The sequence below is a fragment of the Neovison vison genome, chromosome 13 (assembly GCF_020171115.1).
Source record: "Neovison vison isolate M4711 chromosome 13, ASM_NN_V1, whole genome shotgun sequence".
Taxonomy (NCBI): domain Eukaryota; kingdom Metazoa; phylum Chordata; class Mammalia; order Carnivora; family Mustelidae; genus Neogale; species Neogale vison.
This window is the reverse complement of record NC_058103.1, coordinates 150,335,062-150,355,223: the sequence shown is the minus strand read 5'-3', so window position 1 is coordinate 150,355,223 and position 20,162 is coordinate 150,335,062. Positions and strand designations below refer to the sequence as shown.

At 55.5% G+C, this 20,162-nt stretch overlaps 2 protein-coding genes across 2 annotated transcripts in view; one reads left to right on the top strand and one right to left on the bottom strand.

Annotated features, from left to right (window-relative positions):
- The window catches only part of IL16 (interleukin 16), a 94,164-nt gene extending 92,794 nt beyond the window's left edge, over positions 1-1,370 (top strand). Inside the window, exon 19 of the mRNA XM_044229735.1 lies at positions 921-1,370. Coding sequence (XP_044085670.1) covers positions 921-1,114 — 194 coding nt within the window. The 3' untranslated portion in view covers positions 1,115-1,370. The remainder of the gene's footprint in view (positions 1-920) is intronic.
- Positions 1,371-4,290: 2,920 nt separating this feature from the next.
- Positions 4,291-12,166, bottom strand: STARD5 (StAR related lipid transfer domain containing 5). Its single transcript, XM_044230465.1, has 6 exons — positions 11,994-12,166; positions 11,300-11,349; positions 10,813-10,945; positions 6,360-6,477; positions 5,656-5,749; positions 4,291-4,902 (listed from the first exon to the last, which is right to left on the bottom strand). Exons 1-6 carry the CDS (start codon positions 12,090-12,092, stop codon positions 4,755-4,757), a joined length of 642 nt encoding a protein of 213 aa, XP_044086400.1. The 5' UTR covers positions 12,093-12,166; the 3' UTR covers positions 4,291-4,754.
- Between the last annotated feature and the right edge of the window lie 7,996 nt (positions 12,167-20,162).

Sequence of the window (20,162 nt, the reverse complement as noted above, 5' to 3'; positions counted from 1 at the left end):
GGGTGCAAGGAGGGTCCCTGGGGCGGGGGGCTCCCCGGGAATCCTCACTGACTCCAACTCTGGGAAAGACGTTCTTAGCGTTTGAAGGTGGACTACCAGCTCTGAGGCCTGGCTGGCTACCCGCGTCCTCGCGCTCCCGGCAGGTGCAGAGGGACGATTGCTCCCCACACAGTGCTAGTCGGACACCCGATGGGCACAAGGAACCCAAAGACTTGAGCGGTTTTTAAATTCTCATTATCATTAGCTTTCAGTCACTATCTCTGAATCTCATGGTGGCAAACGGATGGGAAATCCGTTCCAGTAAAGCAACAGTCCTTTTTTTTTTTTTGGTTTTTTTTTTGTTTGTTTTTTGTTTTTAAGATTTTATTTATTTATTTGACAGAGAGAGATCACAAGTAGGCAGAGAGGCAGGCAGAGAGAGAGAGAGGGAAGCAGGCTCCCTGCTGAGCAAAGAGCCCGATGCGGGACTCAATCCCAGGACCCTGAGATCATGACCTGAGCCGAAGGCAGCGGCCCAACCCACGGAGCCCCCCAGGCGCCCAGCAACAGTCCTTTGAAAGAGTGGGGGCCGTACGCGATTCTGTCCTCTTCCCACAGATGCAGGGGTCTTCTCCAGGCCTCTAGGATCCAGAAAGTCTCCTCAACCTGGCTCTGGGCTTGGAGCTGCCCGGAACCTCCCTTCCCTGGGGACACACAGGCTACACCTCTCCCGAGGGCCACGCAGCTGGAGCCTGGCATGCCCACCTTGAGGTCTCCGTCAGATGAGATGCCCCATCAAAGGCCCACTGCCAAGCGCCTGAGGGACGGGCACCCTGTCCTCTCCCGAGCTGTCTTGCTCCTGGGAGACTGATGCTGGGAGGTGACTCTCCTTGCTCCCCGGTCACCTGTGCAACCCGTTATCTTCTTCCTCTGCCTCTCAGGGGCCGCCTCGGAGCAGAGCGAGACGATCCAGCCAGGAGACGAGCTCCTCCACTTGGCTGGCACGGCCATGCAGGGCCTCACGCGGTTCGAAGCCTGGAACATCATCAAGACCTTGCCCGATGGGCCTGTCCCGATCGTCATCAGGAGGAAAAGCCATCAGGCCAAGGGGACCACAGGGGTGGGAGACCCGTAGGCAAGCCCAGAGCTGCTCAGAAGCGCTAATTCTCAGGGTCACCGCTGCTCCCCGCCCGGACAGGGGACAGCAGAGATGTGCTTCCTGGTGTCGCTGCCCTGGTCCTGACCTTCCGGGAAGTCACCCAGCCGGCACGCGGTCCCGAAAGGAAAGGGCAGAGTCACACCGGGGAGGCCCGTACAGACGATGCACAGAGAGCGTAAAGAAAATACTGTGGTGCTATAAATAAAACGGCTGTGTCCCGGTTTGTACGAAACCCTCGTCCTGCTTGGCAGACTTCCCGAGTCCTCCAGCGGTGGCATGATGCACGCCGCATGCGGCATTTGCGTTTCTCAGGCGTCTGCCGCGTGGGGATGGGCTGTGCTGCTCTCCTGGGCATCTGCCCGACTGCTCGGAGGCCGCTCCATCACTGCCCCCGAGGGTCAGTCTGGTGTGGTCTTTTGGTGGGACCCGAGCTGGAGCGGTCGGCCTGGACGCTCGCCCCGGGGCCCGGGCTTCCTCACCCGTGGCGGCTGGGGCAAGAGTGAGAGCCGGCCTGGGGGTCCTCTTCTGACCCTGCCTCGGAGCCCCGCGGCATCTTCCGCGGGACCCTATCGGGGAAGCCGGCCCAGGTGCGAGGCGAGGGCAGCCGCTGCTGGGCTATGGGGGAAACCCCGTCTACCAGACAAAACCCTTGCGAAGCTGGTTGTCGTCGTGGGAGACATGTTCCAAGGCCTGGGGGAACTGGGCCGTGGGGCAAGGACGCCAAGGGGAGCACAGGGGAGACTCACAGTGTGGGCAGGGGTGCCGGCAGCACGGGCCAGCATGCGTATGACACGGTAAACTAGAAATTGTACGGTCAACCTACCCCGGGCCGAGCTCCGGGCTGGCGTGAGCAATCACGGTCTTTGCTAATCACAGTGGGGGTCTATGGGGCGTGGTTTTGTGCCACTGAATTGATGAGGGGGCCCAGACCCGTAGACGGCAAGTGGCCCGTCCAGGCTGGTGAACGATGCGGCCGAGACTAAGTCCTTCTTTTCTGTGACTCGGTACAGACCGACGGGCCCGTATGGACCAGCACATATGTGCTTTGTTCATCTCAATGCCTGATGGCCACGCTCAGGGCAGACCCACGTCTTAGCAGCAAGCAGCAGCCGCCGACCAGCCCCCACAGCGCCCCAGCCCTGCCCCAGCCCCGTGACTGGTGGAATCTGGGGACAACACACAAGCGAGTTCCTTCCAGGCCAGGAGCACTGGGGCCACGTCCGTGGACTCTGGTGGCTTCTCCGGGGTCTGCAGGAGGCAGACTGTTTCCTGGCAGCGAACTCCTAGGAGTCTCGCTGGGGGGTCCTCTTCACGCCATCGCCGAGTGCGACGTCGCCGCAGTGGGCGCCAGCTCGCCGAGCCCCTTACAGCGGTCGCGTCCTGCCTGCTGCCTGGCGTGTTCCCCTGTGAGTTTTGCCCGGCCCCACACTGAGACAAGGTCTCAGACACCGGGCGGACTGGTTCTTCAGGTTTAACAGACACTGAAGATCACTGCGACCCAGCACGGGAAGACATGCCCGAGTTCCCCGGGTCCCTCTGCGGGATCCTGCCTTTGTCCCCACCCGGGGCTGGCCGGGGAGGCACACCCAGATCCCGCCATCTCGTGGCGACCAACTGCCGGGCGAGTAGCCAGGTCAGGCATGCGGACCAGCCCAGGGAAGGAGTGGCCCTCCGTCGGGCCCGGAGCAGGGGACACACGAGCGCAGGGCTGGCGGCGGGCCGGGAACAGAAGGCACCCGGCAAGCCAAGTCTCAGCAGGCTTGTCTCAGGCCGAGGGCACAGCGGGCCCGCGGCCCTCCCGGTCCCTCTTCCTGCTTCAGAAGGTCCCCCCCTCCCCACTCAGGACACCGCCACTGGTCGCTTCCAGTCTCGGTGCTGGGGGGTGGGGGACGCGTCTTCAGTCGAGGAGCCAGCAAGGTCTCGGCACAAGCGCTCACCCGTTTGACGTCGCAATGCTGGGATGTACGCAGGCGATTTGGCCGTCCCTGGCCGACGTCTTGAGAAGGGAGCAGAGGCCGAGGAGAGCGCCTCAGCGAACGGCTTCCGGTCACCCCCAAATACGGCAAGCGCCACAGCTCACCGTCAGGGACCCACTCCCACCCTGAGGGCGCCGCACCCACCCCAGGGCGCCCTGGTTCCTCGCCTCGAGCCCCGTCTAACCAGTCGGTACGTCATCTCATCGGCAGGGACCTGAAGCAGCGGGCGACCTGGGGACGGTTCTTCCCATCCCCCGCTGTCCCTGCAAGACAGGAGGTGCAGCAGGGGCTGGTGAGGGCGCTGACCGGGAGAAGGAATTCTGAGTGAGAGGCAGGCACCGGGGCAGGGGCACGTTTTCAGTCTCCCGGGCAGCACGGCTCCCCCCGAGGGACCCTGCGACCCCGGTCCGCGGCACAGCGGGCTCTCCGTGCTGCCAGACAGGGAGGCAGAGGTGGTTTCCGGGGTCTCGTGAGCGGCCGCCCGGCGGAGTCAGGCCCTGCTACGCACTTACCGAGGGATGAGATCTAACGAATCCGAGACTGATGAAGGTTTCTCGGTAAGTCAGCAGGACGGTCCCAATGACAGGACTATGAGGTCTGTGGTCCCATCGAGACCCCTGAGAAGGGGGCTCCCGAACCCCTCCTGTTTCAAAGCTGGCTCGTGCTTCAGCACACCCAGGGACGGACGCCCCAGGACTCGAAGGGGGGAAAGTGAGTCCTACGCACAAAGCGGGGCTGTCTTTCCCTGGGGGGACTTGGGAAGCTTCCTGCGGACCATCATCACTGCAACTCGAGGACACTGGGGTCAGACACGGGGTGCCGCGCACTGTGACAGGCTGTGTGGTCCCAACCCGAGACAGGGAGGGGACTTCGTCTGGCTGCCGAGGCTCCTTCCAGGTGGCAAAGCCGTGCTCCCTGTTCCGACGACCCACACAGTAGGCCAGACCTGTGCGATCTCAGAGCAGAGCCTAGAGCAGGAACTCCAGCCACCGCCGCTGGAGGGGACCTGCCCTCCCACCCTTCATGGGGACAGCAGAGTGGCTCGAGCACGGAGGACGCCAGCCCCGAGGCTGCTGAGCTGGCTCGGGGCCACTGCCGGCCGCCGGGGTCCGCTGGGGACACGGAAGTTAACTCAGTGGAAAAGAGCGGAAAGGACAGATTCAAATGGAAGCTAGAACCAGAAGAAATATCGAATGTATTTTTCCCCAATGCTCAGCTCATTTGTTAAAAGAGTATTTTCCAAGCTGTTATTTTTTCAAGGGGGAAAACCTGGGGCCATGTGATCAGGTCGGAGGGCACTGGGTGCGAACCAGGCAGCAGGGCCTGGCTTTCGGCCTCAGTGGGGGTCCTTTCTAACCGGCGGGGGCAGGAGGCCTCTGGCGGTGACTGGCACACACAGGTCTCAGACCGGAGCGCACCCCTTGGGGTCTGCGGCCAACCAGGGTCAAGGAGCGACTTCCCGAAGCCGGCCCGGAGCGGGGAGCGGGGTGGCGGGGGCCACTCCCACCGGTTTCTCCGCCGAGATGAGCAGTCTCCAAGCAGGTCCCATAGGGTGAAGACTGGCCCTCGGAGCTCTCTGGTTCCCCGGCATCGGGGTTCTGCAGTGAGGTCCGGGAGTCCTTGGCTAGCAAGTGCAAACGTCAGTCGTACAAAGTCTTCACGGCTTTCTCCAGGTTGGTGTAGAACCCGGCCATGCTGCGGGGGAAGAAGGAGTCCACCACGCTCTGCGGGAGGTAGCCGCTGAGGTCGGTCTGGAAGAACGTGACCAGGTGGGTCTTGTTGGGCTCCCTAGGGAAACAGGGGCAGAGCCGTGTCACGCGTCGGGAGCCGGGCATGGGGGCTGGGCCACGAGGCCACAGAGGAGCACCCACCCTGACAGACAAGGCCAGGACACCGAGATGCGTCATCGGGAACCCCACCCAGCACGGCACCTGCCCATCACGGAGCCCGAGGGCCTGCACCTTCCAAACGGCGGCCTCCTCTCAGCCGCACAGACAGGGCAACAGAGGCCTGGGGTGGGACACAGTGGGCAGGTGAGCACAGGCACGGGCTGTGAACCCAGCACGGGCTGCTCCGGGCTGTGGCTTTTCTACTCATGGAAGGGGGACAAGCCCTGCGTGGGACATGGGGAGGGGACCGCCCCCCTCAGCTGCTCCGGGCTGGCGGACAGAGGTCAAAGAGCACAGAAGGGAGGACCTGGCCCTCCGGGCCTGCACTGCCAGCCTCTGACGCCTCTGACCTGGGAGAGGTCCCCCGACCTCCCTGAGCGCGTTCTCTCATCTGCTAAATGCGACCATGACATTTGCCCAGCCTGCCTTACGGGGCTGGAGGGGAGCCCCACACTGGAAACAGTAAGAACAAGGCCTCCCACCGTGCCTTCCCCTGGTGCTTGGGCGCACTGCGTCACGACGTGTCCAGAACAGGGCTCCCCACGGGCTGGTTTCTTACCGCAAACTGTGATTAATGCACCCATGGCCCAGAAGGTCCACAGTTAAGCTACACGTAGGTCTGGGCACATCATTCAACCCCGAGGATCCTTACCCTGGCACAGGCTCACAGAAGCAGCCACAGGGGTGGTTAAACCCTCGCACATAACCAGGCTTCGGGGGACACAACGGGTGCTCCACGTTGATAGCTGGAAGACAGCCGAACGGGAAGTGAGCTACGACCTCAGCTCTTGTGCATGCAGACCGCAGCACCTGGAGCCTGAGGAGTCAGCATGGGTGCCCTGGGACCTGCCCCCGAGGCCCCCACCATCCTTTACACTCACACACGCGTGCATACACACACACACACACACACACCCCCATGTCCACGGCTTCCCAAACCCGCTGGCATCAGAGACAAGAACATTCCACAGGGTAAGGCCAGGGGGCAGGAGGGAGGCTCCCATCTCCACCTGTCCCCACATAGAGGATCCAGACGAATGGCCAGGGCTGTGGCTTTTAGGAGGCAGTTGGGACACGTGCAGGGACAGGAGGAAGGGGACAGGGTCACAACCCCGTGCAGTGACAGTGTAGATCACGAGCCTCAGTGGGAAAGACGAGGGATGCTGGCCACGTCGGTGACGTCAACATACAATGACTGGCCTGTGCGCTCCCTTGCCATGGCCCCCCACAACACGCGATCCCCCTGCACCTGCCGAGGAGACCCAGGGTGATCCCCCTGCCAGCTGCCGAGGCCAGATTTATGCGGGACAGGGGACCCAGGCTGGGAGCCCCCGCGGCAGTCTTGCTGTCACTCACCACTGGAACTGAGGGTCCCGTCCTCGTACGTCTTCATGAGCACCAAGTCCACGAAGTCTCTGGGGGAGATGAGCTTCATGGCAGCCGAGGGGCTGGTGGTTCTGCTCACGCACAATGTCTGTCAAAGCACAGAGGGTCGCGCTTATGGCCACAGGCCTCCCTGCCCTGCCCCACACCCGGCGTCTGGGAAGCGGGGACTCTGGGGAGTCCGGCCTTCAGAGCAGGGGCCTCCTTCAGTGCTGTGCCTGGGCAGCCTTCTGGTTCCCCTGGGCCGGCCCTGGAGGGAGCCCCCCTTGATCCGCACCCCAATCTCAGAATACGCCACCAGGCCACCCTCCCACTTTGAAGGCAAGGTTGCCCCAAACCCAACCAGGCTTTACCCCACCCTTCCCTCCTCCAGCCGGGCCGCCGCCCTCTCCGGGTCACAGTGGATTAGAGCAGGTCAGCTGCAGGATGGGACCGACCTCTCTGGGGCCGGGCGCAGGCAAGAAGGGGCTGCCTTTACGGGACTGGGTTTGAAGACTGGGGCACGGAGTGTCTTGGCAGAGACACCTGTGCCCTGAGGGTCTGAGTCTTCAGGAGGGCACTGGGAATCCACTTCCAGACGATGCGGCCTCCCTATGTTCCTCCTAAAAACACCAGCCCTGGAACAGGGTCACCCCCCCCCCCACAGGCTCTCCCTTTCCGCTGGGGACAAATGCACAGCACACGCTGCCCACCCAGAATCCTGATAGCAGGCACGGTCCCGGCGGCCACGTCCCCCAGGGCACCAAAGGGACAGGTCCGGACGCTGGTTCCACTCGTTGAGCACGGCCACAGTTAGGACCCCATGTCCACCCTCTTACTCTTTTTAAAGGCCAAAGCTTGTTGTTAGAAACAAGGCAGTTTTGACGCTTCTGAATTCTCCTATTTTGCAGCAGGAGTGGCAGAAGTGACATCTGTCTGTCTGTCTTCAGTAACGGCCGGCTTCTCGTCCTGATTCCTGCCGCAGGACCCAACCCTCCTGAAGGAGCACGGACAGTATTGGTAAGAAACACCAAGGCTGGCGACGTGCGATGAATCCCGAAAGTCGTGCACGGATCTGCGTCTCATCCTTCCTGCTGTCCGCCTGCCATCTCTCTCTCCGACGCAGAACTCCAGCACTTGGGAGTGCTCAAAATCAGGCTGATCAACACCAGTCTGCAAGGGAGGGTTCCTTCTCCGCATTGTCGTCGTCATGGCCAGGAGGAACCACAGGCCGGCTGTGCCTCCCCTTCTCCGAAACCTGAGCTCAACGGCAGCCTGGGTCTTCCTCTGTTCACAGTCCCCGTCCATGGAAGGCTCCATCCTTCCGTCTTCCTCCTCCTTTTCTTTCTTTGAAGATTTCATCTCTAAGTCATCTCTGCATCCAACAAGGGCGGGCTCGAACTCAGGGAGCCCCGAGAGCCAGTCACCTGCTCCACCTGCTCCACCGACTGGAACCAGCCAGGCGCCCCTCTCCTCCTAGCAGGATGTCCTATCTTTCCAGGGGCCTGGGCATTCGCGTGAGCAAAGGCCTCCCGTTCCTCTCTTCGAGAGATGTCAACTGTATTACTTTTTACATATACTAGTGCTTCCCCCACATCTGTAATACAATCGTACTGTCTTAGTAACTTACAACCGTATCTCAATCCAGATTCTTCCTCACATGCAGTCCCAGGAGATGTATTATGTACATATAATTAACAGCCATATTAATGAGGGATGATGTCTTTGAAGCATAAATATATTAGGGTGAAATTCTGTAGCCCGCAAGCAATGGAGAAACGAGTTCAAGAAAAAAAAATCATCTAACATGTTTGTTTCAGGAAAACGTGTTCCTGTGTGATGAGGAGAACAAAGGCAAGAGAAAGTAGATAAAATTAAACTTCCTTACAGCTTGAAGATGAATGACAAATACTTGAGTCGGGAAAGATACCCCTGCAGGAACTCAGGACTGCCTTGCTAGAGGCAAAAAGCAACCTTAGCGTGACCACAGCTAGGCAGGCCTCCAGGATCTTGGAAGTCTTCTTTAGCATATGAAAACCCTTCTGGAAACTTCCTTTACCTCTACCCGCCCCAAGTTAAAACTGTAGAATCACTGGCTCCTCTCGCTCCCGGGGCAGATCTCTCTGCCCCCGTCCGTCCCTGTGCTCTAATAAAAGTGCCTTTCTGCGCCCAACAGGTCTCAAGAATTCGTTCTACACCGTTCACTCCTGGCCCACACCGCATCAACATACTTTTAAAATAAACGATAGTAAATAAAACCTCATGTCATGCAGATGCATCGGGAAGAATGACGTCCTTGTTTTGCCTAAAACTCAGATTTATCCCATGTAAAAATGCCAAGCTTCTAGGGCCGCCTGGGTGGCTCAGTGGGTTAAGCGTCTGCCTTCAATTCGGGTCCTGTTCTCAGGGTTCTGGGATCGAGTCCCTGCTCGGTGGGAAGCCTGCTTCTCCCTCTCCCTCTCCCCGGGGCCTATGCCCCCTCTCTCATTCGTCTATGAAATAAATAAATAAAATCTTACAAAAATATGCTCTGCTTTGCAATTTATGATGACAATTTTAGACGTTAACGAGATGTCCCGCATCAAGTGGACATATGGGAATGATGTAGAATTTCTTGCAAACACTTGCTCGCAAAACACTTGGAAACTTGCAGGACAGGACTGACAGGGTCAGGCAGGGAAGGGGGAGGGGGCAGCCCACACTGGCTCAGCCATGGGCCAAGGACCGAGGGTCCGTGCGGGGCCCCAGGCAGGGAAGCAGGCAGGCCTTTCCAGGAAGAACCAGGGTGCTCAGAGAGAGACCCTGTGGCACTGATGAGGGAGCAGAAGGCTAGCAGAGGACAAAGCCTGAGCTGACCACCCACAACCTCCCCCACGCCCCTCCTGGGTGCGTGTGTGTGACATTCCTCCAGGACACGTGCCACTATTTGTAAGAGGCGAAAACAACCTTAGCTTGGTCAGAGCCAAGCCTCCAGGATCCCAGCCTATGAAAGGCCTTTTGGACGCCTCCCCTTTTCCTTACCTCCCCCAACTTCCAAGTCTAAACAGCCCACAGAAATGCAGCCCCTGTGACCTTCAAGAAAGCTCCATAACCAGTCATTCTGTCACATCTGTGTTCTGTTGTAAAGGCCACTAGCCCCTGCTTTCCCAACTTGAAGCATAGCTGTCTGTTTATTTACTGGCTTCCTATTTTTTTTTTAACTCTCTGGCGGCTCCTACGTTGCTGTTTACAATATTTTTATCCAAATGTAATCCCTGTCATAAACTTGGGTAAGTTTATTTTAAAAGGAAGCTACTTATCTGTAAAATATAGGATTTTTATATTGTTGCTTCTAATTCTGATTCTGAGGCTGAAATCATCGGGTTTTGTTCTAAAAATTAGCCAGTGTTAAATGGGTGTCACAGGGCCCTAACTGAAACTCTCCCCTTCAAGCTCTGAGAGGAATTAGAAAAGAACTGAATCCCGGTGACATCACCACGCATGATTCAAGGTCAGTGTTTGCCTAACAGCCCTGTATCTCAGGGGTGTGTGCCCCACCCTTCAGGAAACGCCCATATAAACTCTAGACCATGAACTCAAATGTGAATTCTGGGCCAGGCCAAGAGCTCCTGGGTCGTCCAGATGGACCAGCACAGGACTGTGGCCTGAGGTTTCAAAACACCATCTGCGTAAACAGGCAAGAGGGCATCACGTCTGCACACCTCAGAACTATCGGACTGGCAACTTCCCCCCAGGGCAACTTTATTGTTAGTTCTGGCTACCCCCCCCCAACTTCTGTAATCAAACGAGTGAGTTGGGTTCTTCACGCGGCAAGTTCCTAACGCTTCCTGTTCTTCAGACAGAAGCATCTAGAATTGCGCTAACACAATAGCCACTAGCTCCCCGTGTCTGTTTAAATTTACCCCGAGAGTAATAAAAAGTAAATAAAACAAACAACTCGTTTCCTCCAACGAGAGGAAGTGCTCTGTGGCCCCATGGGGCCCGGGGCTACTGTAGTGGACAGGGTTGACAGAACATTTCCATTATTCTAGAAAGTTCTTCCCGGGCAGCTCGAGCTCGGATGACATACACTGGCACCAGCGGAGAAACTGTAATCCAGGGAGGCTACCCGGCGAGGCAGGTCCTCACTCTGACTGCGGCTCTGGACTCATTATCACCGTCCCATGGAGGGGCACCATTTCAAACCCGAGCTGACGAGTCCAGGCTTTAGTGACCTCAGAGCACGTTCACGCCGCCAGCCTTGGCCAGTGCTGTATCTCTGACTGCTTAGGGCGTCTCCCCCCATCTGGTCACAAGGTTTCCCACCTGCGCCTGGGCCAAGGTCGGGCCTGAACATGGCAAGCAGCGGGCAGCCCGTGTCTGCCGCGGTACCGGGGCCGTGCGGGGTGCTGCCCCTGCCCAAAGGTGACCCAGACCCCCTAGAGTAACCATGCTTGGAAAGACTTACATCAGTGAGGCTTTCGATAATTTCAAAGCTGGTCACGTTCTCATCCCACTTGGCTCGAAGGGTCCCAGGAAGTGGCTTGATGCAGTCCCACACCTTCTCTGGGGGCGCGTTCACGATGCCTTCTCCCCGGTACCTGGAGCACGAGAAGGAACGTGAGCCGGGGCATCCACCGAAGCCTCTGATCCCGGGATCATAGGCAAGGATTAGACGTCACACCTGTCCCTGCTCTTTGGAGACAGCCTTGCGGTCAGGGGCTGCGAGGGAACCGGCCTCCCTCCCCTCACACCTGCCGGAGCGGACCTTAAGCATTCATGAGATACAGCCTGCTGGAAAGGATTCACATAACAACAGAGGCTTTTCTGGACGATACCCGGCAAGTGGATTCCAGGGTGCTAGGGCAGATCGGCCTGATTTCAGGAAGCAAACCCAGAGAGACATCAAGAAGGGAGTGGTCCCTCTCACAAACTTGGGCGAGGCAGGCACTTACAGGTTCCCTGAAAACTCCACAGATGGCCTCCAGGAAACTGACACTCCATTCTGTCAAAAGGCACAGAATCGTAGAATTTAGAGCTAGAAAGGCTCTGGGAGGTCACCTGACCCAGTCCCCTGTGCTACAGAAGAGGAGTCTGCAGCCTCAAGAGATGGGCTGCTCCACGCGGACCCACTCCTGTGCGGCAGGGCAGGGGCTGGTCTGGGACCGAGCTTTCCCTCCGTAGAACGTGGTGGAGCAGGGGTTCTGAACCGGCTGATTCCAAGAGCTTGGGGTGATTTTCAAACCTCCTCAAAGCCACCATGCCATTTGTCTCGTCAAGCAATTTCCATCTATTTGTTAAAAGTCAGAAGCCTCGCAAAAGCAAAACTATGCCCATGCCGCCCTCCTGGGGACGGGGAGAGGCTCCTGCCAAGAAGAGGGAAGGCTCTGGAGCCTAACCACCGGCTGCTGGCCAAGTGACCTTGGGCAAGTCACTCACTGAAAGGGACAGACCCGCATCTCCCAGGGTCATGGTGCAAACAGGCGCAGGGTTTTTTAAGGAATCGACCCTCAGTGGAATCTACCCCCACCCTATCCAGCTGCAGGGTACTGGAGAGCAGAAAGGGGCAGGAAGAGGAGCAGCCTGGGGTCTTCGGAGACCCCAGCCCCAGGGAGCACGCGACCCCTTCCTGCCCAGCTCCTCACTCACGGCTTCCCGGCAAATCTTCCATCCTGACTCGTCCCGCCGGTACTGGAGCACCTTCTCCGCCACCGCCTCGCTCATCTGCGCGGCCAGCGCGGGGTCCATCGCGCCAAGGGGTCCCCGCGGTTACGGGATCCCGGCCCGGCCGTGCTGTGGCCTAGGTTGGCTCTGGGTCTGGGTCCGGGAGGCCGCCGCGCCCGGCCCCGGGGGCGGAGCCACAGCTTCGGCCCCGCCCCGCGCCTCGGATTGGCCCCGGCGGGCAGGCGGGCCCCGCCCCGCCCCGAGATTGGCAGGGCGGGAGACGGCCGAGCCGGGCGGGGCGGTCCTGGGCGGGCGGTGCAGACCTGCGGGGTCCGCCTCCGGCCTGGGAGGGGCCCCGCGCGGCCGAGGAGGGGCGGGGTGGGCGTCCCGGTGGCCGAGGCGGCCGGGAGCGGGGACTTCCGCTCCGAGCGCCCAGGGGGCTGTCGCAGGGCCGGGAATGACCTGGGGGACGCAAGAGGGGCGCGGGGAGTGGGGCAGGCGGTGGGGCCTGCAGCGCGGGTGGCGGCGGCGGCGGGCCGCGGAAGGCTCCTCGGGCAGTGCCCCCCGGGTGGGATCCGGAGGTCTGTGCCAGTGACCTGGGGGCTGCGGCAGCGGGCAGTCGGGGGCCCGTCCTGCGGCCTGAGCCCCTGGTGGCCCGGCGGAGTGGACACCTGGCGCGTTCAGTACTGGGCACGTTTGTTGTTGTTTTAATTTTTACTCACGTCTGGTTAGTTAACTTCCCAGTGCAAGACTGGTTTGTTCCAGGAGTAGATTCGCGGCTCATCGCGTACGCAGGACAGTCAGTGCGCATCAGGAGCGCCGTCCGTAATGCCCGTCCCCCATCTAGCCCAGCCCCTGCCCTCCTCCCTCCATCAACCCTCGGTTTGTTCTCTTTAGTTTGGGGCCAGTAGGGCCTGAAAGACCTCAGTGGGGGTGTCCAGGAGGCTGAGATGCCCAGGCATCTGCGGGGAGAGCTGGGCTCTGGCTAAGTACAGGCTTCTCTGGGAGCAGGTGTCCCCAGTCTTGGGGAGCTAGTGGGGTCCCATCCCCTGCGGGTGCATGGCCATAACCAACTAAATAAGTTTAAAAAGGTCCTCACTGAGGTCTGTTTCTGTTTGTTGGCTTATCATTTCATTTAAAGGTTTGAAAAATGGTGTAAACAAAAGGACTGCTTGGAAACCCTTTTCCGAGGATGTGATGGGCTGCTGGGTTGTAAAGAAGCCTTGAGTGGGGAATTAGGGGGTCCCAGACTCTGGACCCAGCTTCCCCCAGTAGTGACTGTGTGGTTTTGGGCAAGTCATTTAACCCCGAGCCTCAGTTTCGGGGACAATAACACGTGTCTCTGTGTCTCTGTGTGTATTACATCACAGCAGTATGCTTGTGATGGGCAAGCAAAGAGATGTGGGTGTTCCTAGGAGCCATTAAAAAAAAAAAAAGACCAATAACATAACCACATTAAAAAAAATTAGCATGGGACACCTCGGTGGCTCAGTAAGTGAAGTGTTTGCCTTTGGCTTAGGTCATGATCCCAGGGTCCTGGGATTGAGCCCCGCATCAGGCTCCCCGCTCGGTGGGCAGCCTGCTTTTCCCTCTGTCTAACACTCACCCCCGCTTGTGCCCTCTCTGACAAATAAATAAATAAAGTATTTAAAAAAAAACTTAAGCACATCGAATAATGCCATAAAAAGTTAGGCAATAGTCTAAAGGCAAAATTGGGCCAAACTTTGACTGAAAGTGGTTTTTTTTTCCCCATGTATAATGTGCTCTTATAAATTATTAGGAAATTTTCAAACAACCCAACAGACAAAACAAATGCATCAGAAATGAACAGATACTAGGCAGAAAACTAAATTAACGGGGCTAATGGAGACATGAAAAGATGCAGAACCCCTTCGTAGCTAGGGAATTTGTAATTAAAACGAGGGAGCACATTCACAGCTATCTGATGCCTAGATAGGAAGAGATTTGTTAATTCCCTGTGTTGGCAAGTGTATATAGGGAGAAACAAATTTTTTTATACACTGTAAGCAGGAGTGTAAGTCTGTGTAACCTTACAGGAGGAAAACAACCTATCTTAAAATCTGCATTTACTTGTGTTTTGACCCAAAGCCTCCTGCGCCAAGATGCATAGGATGGATCTTGCAATAGTGAAGGATTTATTTCTCGATGGAGTAAAGAAAGTAAGAGGATATTCACTTGGTAGAATACTATGTAGCTATCGTGACACAGATGAAAGGACCGTGGAGCTGGAACAGGAAATGTTCTCTAGAGCTCATCTAGAAGCAGGACTTGCTACGAAGAGACTGTTCTAACCAAGAACAATTTATTCTCCACAAAGGAAATAAATGGTATTTAAAACAACTTTAAAAATAGCTCAATATTATTTAAATTCTTATCCCCCTCCTTAAAATGTTTTATATGTGTACTGACAGGGAACAATATTGTATACATATATATGATATTGATAAATATATATATGAGATATATATATGTGTGTGTGTATATATGTGTGTGTGTATATATATGTGTGTGTGTATATATATGTGTGTGTGTATATATGTGTGTGTGTATATATATGTGTGTGTGTATATATGTGTGTATGTTAAATATATATTTATTATATTATTAAATATAATACAATTATATAATATATAATATAATAATATTAATTATATATTAATATAATATATAATCAAATAATTAATATAATATAATATAAATTAATATTATTATATTTATTATATTCATATATAAATATATATTTATATTTATACACACACACACACACACACATATATATATTTTTTCCAAATGTGTAAATTGAAGGCCAGGAGTGTTGTAGGTGAGTCGGTGCTCAGCTGAGACGCCCGGGGCCAGCTTCCAGCATCACCAATTACTAGCTGTGACCCTGGTAAGTCACTGGCCCATGCAGACCTTAGCATCCTCCTTTGGAGAATGAGAAAAATAATAGTACTAACTCATAAGGTTGAAGTATGGGTCAGAGGTTTCAATGGATGAGTAACAATTAGAAAGGTGCTTGGCACACAATGCATGTTTACGTGTAAGATATCCGTAAATATCTTGAGTGAGCGAGAAATATCTAGAGATGTCTGTGCATGTTTATGCATCTAGATGTTTGGAAGACTGACTTCTAGAAAGGTACAGAATAAACTGTGAACAGTAGGAAGTAATGCCAAAGGAGATGACTTATTAATTTTAATTCATCATATACTGTTCAATTATTTTAATTACTGATATGAAAGAGTTTTTAAATTAAAAAAAAAAGTCTCATTGAAAAATTCAATGTAGACTATCTCTGTAGAGCTATGGCTGGACACCCGGTCAGGCTGCGGCCTCGCAGAATTTTGCTTGGAGGTAAAATGCTCTGAAAACAAAGCTGGAGGAAATTAAGACTTGCTATAGAAAGTGACTTCCATTAGACATCCGACACTTGAGAGATTTCTGTTTTTATCAAATGGTGCATTGGTTTTGAATTTTTGTTTTTATTTTATTTAATTTTTACTTATTTTTTTATTTTATGAATTTTGTTTTTTAAATCCCTGTAAGAGCTTTTAATGTTTGCTCTCAGAAAGTGGGAAGCCCCGGGTAGATGAGATATTTGCAGGAGCAAAGTGCGGATCCTTGAGGTCTGGGAGAAATGGCAGCAGGGGACGGCAAGGTCAGGGCATCCCCCCTGGGAAACTTCTGGTCTCTTGCCTGTGGAGGCCGGGCAGGGGGCAGGAGCAGGGGGCAGGAGGTCCGCCCACATGGCCAGGTGCTCAGTGGGACCTGGGCCTGCAGTTCAGAGCTGATGGGAAGGAGGGTGGAGGGGAGGGATCTGTCGTGTCCACCGATCAGAGCCCCTTCTTCGAGGGCCTTGGAGTAACCCAGTTGTAGTCCAGACCTCACCAAAGTCCCAGATGAATTTTAAATAGGTATATACGGTATGGGGGGGGGCCCAGCAGTGTCCACCCCAAACCCACCCCAGACCAGGGACATGGTGGGGGGGAACCACGTGCACAAGTGGTCCAGCCCTAAAAGCTCCTGCATGGAGTATGTGCTTTTCACGTGGACCGTGATGTTCGTTCTGTAATACGTTAGCTCAGGCAGGTGCTGTCCACACGGGCGAATCGCCTTCCGGAGGCGCGTGTCTGTCTGTTTATTCTTAGCAGCAGCTGACGGCCACTGAGCTGTGCTACTCACCGGCCAGCATCCTGGGCTCTGCACCCGTGCGGGACCTTCGAAGCCTCACGACACCCCAGCAGTGGGAGGTGCGGCCCCTGTCCCATCTTACAGGTTAAGAAACTGAAAATCACACAGCTAGTGAGGAGCAGAGCTGTGGCCCACACCCAGTTCCTTTTTCTGAAGGTCACGGCTTTGCTTACATGCTTTACTGCCTCTTCCTCCCCGTAATGACATACAGTTTAGCATGAAATGGGCGGAGAGTGAAAATCAAAAATCGGAGCAATCTACAGACCCTAAAAGACGGAACACACACACACACACACACACACACGCGCAGGAGAGGCACATACACCAAGTAGTGGGAAAGCAGGAATTCTACCTTGGACTGTAGCTGTGAGTCTTTTAAAGATGTATAGAAAATTTTTCTGTAAAAGTTCTGACCTTTGCAAATTTAGAGACATAAGCAGTGACCCAAGGGAGTGTCCTGAGATTAGTAAGATGTTTACCAGAATATTCCTACCGGTGGCTCCGTGGGTTAAAGCCTTTGCCTTCGGCTCAGGTCACGATCCCAGGGTTCTGGGATCGAGCCCCGCATCGGGCTCTCTGCTCAGTAGGGAGCCTGCTTCCCCATCTCTCTCTGCCTGCCTCTCTGCCTACTTGTGATCTCTGTCTGTCAAATAAATAAATAAAATATTTTAAAAAAGAGAAAGAATTTCACATGTCATATGTAATGGATATCGTTATGACAATTTCTGGGACCCCAGAGGAGTTCGTTACACGGGCTTTTATAGGAGAGACTTTGAAAAATAGCATGAGTCATGTTCTCTGTGATGGTTTGACCAAAGCACAGATGTGAATCACTGCCCCCCAGCGCACACCACCGAAAGCCAAAGGACCACCACTGAAAGCCAAAGGAATGTTGTGCGGCATCAGTGAGAAGGTGCTCGACCGTGCAGACGCGAAGCCTCCCGCAGCACACAGCTGACAGCGGGGCCAGAGCTGGTGGCCTCCAGGGACAGAAAACCGAGCAAAGGCGGGCAGGCTGTCGGTTCACCGAAGAGAAAATGCAGGTGGCCGGTCCACACAGGGGAGGATGCTAAAAATCAGGGGAATGCAAATTAATTAAAATAACTTTTTTTTCAGCCATTGGCAGGATTTACCTAGTGCAGTGATATCATGTTTGAGTGGGGCTCTAAGCAAAATGGCCCTTGTCAGCTGCCGATGGAGTTTGCATGGGGGTCTGGGTGCCTAGAGACTCACGGAGGAGCAGCCCGTGATGCTGAACACGCCTGGCCTGTGCCCCGGGGATCCCCCTTCCGGCAGGACCAGCATGCGCTCCTGGGTCAGCACCAGCATGTGCGCGGATGAAGCCTTATAGAAGATGCTGAGTGCGACGTGTTTCCCTCAAGTGGGAATGATTTCAATGTCCGCCAGCAGGAGATGGAGAGATACTGAGTTTATTCATACTGCGAAATACCACGCAGCCGTTCTAAGGGAGCTTGAGCGATACATTTTATCCAAAGACCTCAAACACACCAAGAGGTACAATGATACATGCAGAAGGATACTATTTATGGAGTAACAGCTGCTTGCACATTATTTATGGACATTTATTTAGACGTTTAGACATTTATTTCATACAGGTACGCAGCTTATATAAGTCTAAACAATTTAATGGACATACACGGAATTCTTGGCAGTAGGAGGGGCGTGGATCTGTGTGTGGGGATTTTGGGTACTTTGATTATATCTGCAATACTTTCTTATTAATCATAATAAAGGGACCAGGTGGAGAGGACGTGAAATCACAGCGGCTGCTGACACTGTAGGAAGGGGGGTGCTTGTCACACCCGGCTTGGTACTATTCTGCGTCTCTTAAATTTCTCTAAGACGGAGCCCAGTGCTGACTGTGGGCACGCAGGTGAGCTACGTTGTACAGGGAAAGGTGCTACCACACCTGCGGCCGTGGGTGTGTGTTGGCAATGCCCATGTGTCCTCCATTCTGACGCAGAGCCTGCCGGTTCTCTTGTCCTGGCGGAGCACCTTCCCACCCTCACAGACACAGCTGCTCCGGCAGGTCCCCAGCGGGAGCGCCAGCCTCTCCAACGTGTGTCTTGGTGTCCCTGGAAGCCCCGAGCCTCAGCCCCAGACCAAGCGCTCGGCAGAGCGGACGCACGTCCCGCTGCCGTGGGTGCCCCTCTCACAAGCACGTGTTGCCGTGGCATCGCAGAACATTTGTTCCGGAGCGGACTGACGGCGACCTCCCAACATATGTTAAAAATAGGTGTGTACCTTGTCACGAATTTGGAGGAGGAACATTCGCGTGTGTCTGCTTTCAGAGTGGTGTTATATGCACAGAACTTCCCTTTCTGGTCAGAACTGGCAGCAGATCTTGGACTGGAGCCTATCACGCCGTCATCTGCGATTGGCCCGTAGTGTAGCTCGTTCACGTACGCACCCACCCGGTGACATTCCACAGGTATCTGGTTAGGCAGGGCTCCCACACGGCCCCAGGATTCCTCTCCCTGACGTACCTTTCCCGTGGACCCACCCGCTGAGCGTGCTGGCCCCGGTCAATGGGATGAGATTTCACTCCCGTGATTGGTTCTCTTATGTGGTCCAGATGAACTGATTCAGGAAGATGTCATTAAGGTCTCTGACCAGGTAACTTTGAAGTAAGGGAAAGGGAGATTATCCTGGGTGGGCCTGACCTGATCAGGTGGGGTCTGTTATAAGCCTGTCCAGGATCTCCCCAGAAAAGGAGAGTCAGAGCTGAGGGCCTTCTCTTGCTGGCCTTGAAGGGGCAGGCAGCCGTGCGGGGGACGGGCCATGGAGCAGGGAAGCATAAGGCCTCCACAGCCCCAAGCATATGAAATCTGCCAACAAGCCCATGCACTGCTCCCAAGGGGAAACATCACCTCAGAGGAGATGCCGGGTGACAGCAGACCCCGAGCAGAGCTCCCTGCCAGGCTGGGTCCACCCTCCACCCACACGAAGTGCGAGATGATAATGTGCGTTGCTCTACGCATTATGTGTCGCTTGCTGGGGGCGCAGAAAGGAACAAATGGCACTTTGTTCCGCAAGCACTCGGGCTGGTGGAGGAGAGAAAATGGGAAAGACACAGTTTACAGCAGGAAGAGGGATCCTGGAGATGGGAATAAGGGGGTGCCCTTCTGTTGACTGCGGCAGACCCTCCCACGCTCCTGCAGAACCCTGCCCAGTGCTGGCGGGAGGGGCTCCAGCCATGACGGGTGAAGACTGCGCCAGGTGGGGCGGGACCCCTCCGCTCTTCCCCGGGCTCGTGGGCTGCGTGGCATGGACCTGCTGTTCTCTGCGGCTACGCATTCCTCTTCCACCTCCCACCCGGAGGAAGTCTGTCGTCGTCAGGGGAAAACGAGGGCAGCAGACGAGGAGAGCTGACAGGGGAACACAGAGGATCCTGAAGGTGTTTGACCCCCAGGTCCAGCCAAGCCTGAAACCAGCTTGAATCCCATCCTTTCTAGTTAAAGGAACTAGTAAACCTCAGGGATCCGACTGTCCTGACTCATTAACACGACGTGCACGCAGCCAGTATAAGCAGCTCCCCAGTTTTAGTTACTGCTGTCATCCCCAAAACCGATTATTCATGGGAACTAACAAAGCCCTGTGAGACCTTGAAGGGTGGGCACGTGGGTCCCGGGTGCTTACTGGGGAGGACTGAGTCCCACGCAGGACGGTCCGAACGGAGCGCACCTGGGATGAAGGTGGGCGCGGACATCTCGGAAGGGGCCCTGCCATCCGTTTTCATGAGCGGTCCAGCTTGCCTGTGATTTGTGGTCACCCGGAATGGAGGAAGGGGACGGATGGTTTAGAAAGGACAGCCTCGTGTTCCAGAGGCACTGGTCACAAAGAACCCGCTGGACACAGCTCCCTGGCAGGCACTTGCTGGAGAAGGGGGAGCTGTGGTCCTGTCTCGGGGCTGTGTGTTTG